At 58.4% G+C, this 4679-nt stretch overlaps 1 protein-coding gene across 5 annotated transcripts in view; it reads left to right on the top strand.

Annotated features, from left to right (window-relative positions):
- Positions 1 to 1527, top strand: part of ABLIM3 (actin binding LIM protein family member 3) — a 56622-nt gene extending 55095 nt beyond the window's left edge. For 4 of the 5 annotated variants that reach the window (XR_008468903.1, XR_008468904.1, XR_008468905.1 and 1 more), the window contains 2 exons: positions 174 to 821; positions 1243 to 1381. Coding sequence is in view for 1 of the 5 variants with exons in the window: in XM_054217755.1 (XP_054073730.1) it covers positions 174 to 181; positions 741 to 821; positions 1243 to 1356 (203 nt within the window). In the remaining 4 variants the exon portion in view is untranslated. Of the gene's footprint in view, positions 1 to 173; positions 822 to 1242 lie in introns of all 5 variants that reach the window. The other variant, XM_054217755.1, reaches the window with a different exon arrangement.
- Positions 1528 to 4679: the final 3152 nt, after the last annotated feature.

A 4679-nucleotide genomic window follows, 5' to 3' on the forward strand; every position in this document is an offset into this window, starting at 1 on the left:
CGCAGTATTCCAGTTGTGGCCTCACCAGTGCAGAGTAGAGGGGGATAGCGAGGTTCAGGCCGGAGGGAGAAGAGGGGAGAGAGGTGGGGGTCCCTGCAGCCCCGGGGGAGGATCCTGGCAGTGGAGGGGTCAGCGTGACTCATGTCTTTCCTGTCTTTTCTCTCTCTCTACAGAGTACAAGGTAAGATGCTCCCGCTCCAAGGAGCAGCTGCAGCTGGAGCTGCGAGTACCACCCAGAGGGAGTCCCAGAGACATGTCTGTGTGTCCCCAGGCCCTTCAGGAGGAAGCTTAGTCCTATGCCCACAATATCCTACCTTCATCCCCCAGCTGACAGCCCTGTCCCAGGACTGTGGGGCTCGGACCAGAGTCCTTCACCTCCTGCCAGGGTCTCAAGCACTTGGCCAAGCACAGTTGTCTCCTGGGTGAGGAACAGAGAAGGGTGATTGTGCGTGTGGTTCCCTACTCACGCTTGTCCCTGGGTCACTCCTGGTTTCGCAGAGTGAGCAGGCTATTCCAGAGCCACTGAGGTGACTTAAGGTGGATTAGCGTCACCCTGAGAGCAAGTACCCCCTCTGTCTTGTCCCATCTAAGCGCTGGAGGCAGCTGTGCCTCCCAAAACCTGCTAAACATGGCGGGGGAAGACTTTGTCCTGGTCGCCCCCAAGGTCTCATTGCCATGTGTGCCCTAACTGTCCTTTTCTGGCTCTGGAGCTACCCCATGGTCTTCCTGTCCTCGTGCAGATATACCCCTATGAGCTGCTCCTGGTGAAGACAAGGGGGAGGAACCAGCTGCCCAAAGATGTGGACAGGACTCGGTTAGAGGTGAGGAGAGCCTTTTCCACCAGGGACAATCTCCTCGGGGCTCAGAGGGACTCGGTCCCATGGGTTGTCCCTTTAGCTCTGGCAGGCGGTGTGGGGCTGCGAGGGGCTCATGGACGTGTGAGGAGCATCTTCACAGCTCCCCAGGAGCATGCATGTGCCACCACATTGTCACGGTGGTCCTGCTGCTGTGCTGGCCGGGCAGAGCTGTTTCCCGTGCCCAAGGCATGAGGCATCTGGGTGCTCCCACTCTGCCTAGTGAGCGTTGATGGGGGTTGCAGCACCCCATCACACCCAGCTGGGCAGGGGATGCCGCCGGCCCCCCTCGCATGCCCTCCCCAGCCACACAGCCCATGTGGTGGCCATTGGCCCCAGGTGGTGGCCACGGTCCCCAGCCCTGGCCCAGCATCCCCTCTCTCCTCAGCGCCACCTCTCCCAGGAGGAGTTCTACCAGATCTTCGGTATGACCATTGCCGAGTTCGACCGCCTGGCCCTGTGGAAGAGGAACGAGCTGAAGAAGCAGGCCCGGCTCTTTTAAATGCAGTGCACTATAAATATATACATACCTATAAATATATACATAGAAAGATCTCTATATTGCAGCTCTGTATGATTCTCAGTGCTGTATGTGGCAGAGGCGCCCTCTGCACCCCTGAGAGTGAATTGGAGTCTCGCAGATCATTTTATGCTCTTTGTTTCCTTTTCTTTTCCAACACTGTTTCTGTGTGCACCCTTGGCTTCTCCCAGGGGCTAAAGCCACGTGGGTCCCAAAGCGACTTGGCGTCTGTCACTGCTGCCCCAGAGGGGAGGATTTTCCTGGAGCAGCCTCAGCGTGCAGGGCTGGGGGGGAATGGGGCTCTGGGCTGGGATGGCAGCATCCTGTCTCCCTCTGCTCAACTGGTCCGTGTGTTTACTTACGGGATGGAAAATGTCCTGGGTACATTTGTAGGAAAAAGAGATCGCACCATGGGCTCCTTATTGCCCTCCCAGCCTTTAACCTGGCCGTGCACTGGGGACACTTTCAGCTTCACCCTCAGGGTCAGAAATACAGAGCTTGGGGCAGGGGACAAGCGGTGGGGACCCCACGGGGAGCAGGGTGCAGCCCCATGGGTCGAGGTGCCAGCCTGAGCCCTGATACAGCCTGAGCTGGTGGCTTTCCCTGCAAACCTGGTCTTGCTACAGAGGGAGCTTGGGAGGCTACTCCTCCCAAAATGCCGGAATGGTGGCTTTCCAAGCTGTTCCAAAACCAAGCCCTTCTTAAATGAAAACAGCCAAAGCCACCTCCTCCCTTGGGCAGTTTCTTGCTGCTCTTCAGGTTTGTCCAGGGCCAGCAAGCCCCAAGAGGGGACAAGTTCTGATGCTACCCAGTCCTGGGCCACCACGCATCAGGCCCTGCAGGGGTGGTGTGAGCACCTGGGGGTCTCGCCACCCCACCACCCATGTGAGCAGCGGTGGGAGCAGTCCGGCCGGGAGCTGGGGACAAGGCTGGGGCAGGGGATGCCAGTCCCACTAACTGCTGGCCCTTTTTGTGGGGGTTTTCCTGAGTTACCCCATTGCTGATGTCTGTCCCAGATGAATCCCTCTGCAACCTCCAGGAATTAAAGCCATTACTGGGAACATTCAGCATTCACTCCACTGCAGACTATTGGGATTTTTTTTTTTTTTTGCTTCTGCATATTGCGTTTTTTTAAACTAATAGGGTTATTTCCACGCAAACATGTTTCCTGGTCTCATCGGTGGTGCTATGGTTTCCTATTTGCTTGTTTGGAACAATTTTCAGGCACACCGCAGGACGGAGCAGTCCCAAACAGGCCAGCAAGCCACGGGGCACCTCTGCAAGGGCTGGGTCAGCAGGGTTCCTCTGAGGGGACAGCGAAGGTCTCACCTTCACTGTGCCACAGGCCAGCTCTGCTTCTGCCTGGTCTGGGGGTCTTTGAAACCCTCCTGTCCTGGTGTCTCCCATCAGGTGGATCGAATGCCCTCCCTGCCATCAGCACCACCACCATTGGGTGCCGAGTCCGCCCAGCTTGTTGCCCAAAAAAGCCATCAAGGGGTTCCTTTCTGACGCAGGAGAGACTTACAGGGCCCCTTGCAGGGGTCTGCCAGGGTGCTCGGGGCAGGAGGTCTCCCACCAGCAGCAGCCCCCAGCTCCGGGTGCTTTACGCTGGTGTGGAAGGAGCTGGGGCCTGCAGTGGAGATGGCGATATTGCACTGGTAATTGCTGCCGTCTGCTTTACTGCGGCAGTAAATAAACCAATTGTGTTTATAATAATTTCACCCATATAAACTACAGCTCCGTAAATCAAGCTCAACCATTTGTGGCTATAAAAAAATTCCATCTCCAGCAGCAGTTTCAGTGATAAAGCCTGGAGGATATTATTATTAATAATAATAACACAACAGAGGGAGTCTTTTCATTTTCAAAGCATTTTATGGACAGTAACTAACTGTTCCCCACAACTACCTGCATGGCAAAGATGGGGAAACTGAGGCAGGGCTCATTGCTATCTCTCAGAGCCAAGGAAGCCTCTCCAGCCCAGGCCAATCGGGGGCAGCAGACACCCCATGGGACCCTTGTGGGTTCCTGTCACCCTGGGGTGCGCAGCGAGCACCCATCGCGCCTGCCCTGGAAGTCACCACTGCCTGAGCCCACACTCTCCTTTGGCTACTTTGCAAGTCCCAACCACAAAGCAGGTGGAGCCCAGCGGGTGGCGGCGTTAGTGCCTCTGGCCACCTGTGGCCTGACCACAGCCCTGGAGGCGACCTGGCATTACGAGAGGAAATGGGGATCGATCCAGAAGGGAGGGACCAGCAAACACGGGCCAGGCAGGGAGCAGCATCTTGGCAGGAGCTGCCTGGGGAGAGCGGGGCAGAGCTGGCCCCTGCTGGGCACGGGGCGGTGTGAGGGGGGCTACTGCCTCCGAATGTCCTGGGCTAAGAGTGCCCCAAATGGGGAAGCCCTGGAGGCCAGCTGCTAATGCATGTCTAGTGTTTCCATTACTGCTTTGCCAAGTGATAATTGGGTACGTGTGAAACCGAATCACATTTCTGTCGCAGCCTGCTGTCCCCAGAAGAGGGCTCAGCTGCAGTCTGGAGGCCATGAGGAATTGTCCTGAGGGTATCAGGAGTCACGGTCCCTGCTGCCACACGCTCTCCATGGGCAGGACGCTCCTTGCACACTCCACAAGTCTCCCAAGCCCTGGTCTCCCCTGAGGTCCTTCTTGGGGAGGGACAGTGATGGTGGCATGAGCACCATGGCCAGGCAGAGGCTGGGCACATGAGGGGACAGCAGGAGGGAGCAGATAGGAAGGGGTTGGGGAGTAGGGGTGAGCGGGGAGGTGTAGGGTCACTGTCCTTGCTCAGTGCCGGGTCGGGACCGGGGGCTTGGCTCTGGATCTTTGCCCAAACTGAAGTTGCCCAAACCAGCAACCCCCATGGGTAGGTGGAGGTGGCTTGCTCTGGACCCCCACCCTCCATGGGGGGATCTCCGGGTGCTGCCGCTGCTGAGGATGCTGGATGCCCTGCATGGAGCAGCACCTGGGGGACATGCATGCCCGGTGTAGGGCAGCACCGGGGGCAGGGGGAGATGCATGCCCGGTGTGGGGTATCACCTGGGGGGGACACACACACCTGGTGTAGGGCAGCACCGGGAGCAGGGGGAGATGCATGCCCGGTGTGGGGTATCACCTGGGGGAGATGCACCAGGAGCAGAGTGGGGTGAGGAACCCCGGGACACCCCTCCAGGAGGTCTCTCGGTGCCGTGCCGTGCAGTGCCGGTGCTCGGCGCTGCCGTGCACCGAGGGAGGGGCGGACGAAGCGATTGGCCGTTCCGAAGCCGAAACCCGGCCCCGCCGGGCGGCT

Source organism: Rissa tridactyla, chromosome 11 (assembly GCF_028500815.1).
Source record: "Rissa tridactyla isolate bRisTri1 chromosome 11, bRisTri1.patW.cur.20221130, whole genome shotgun sequence".
Classification (NCBI taxonomy): Eukaryota; Metazoa; Chordata; class Aves; order Charadriiformes; family Laridae; genus Rissa; species Rissa tridactyla.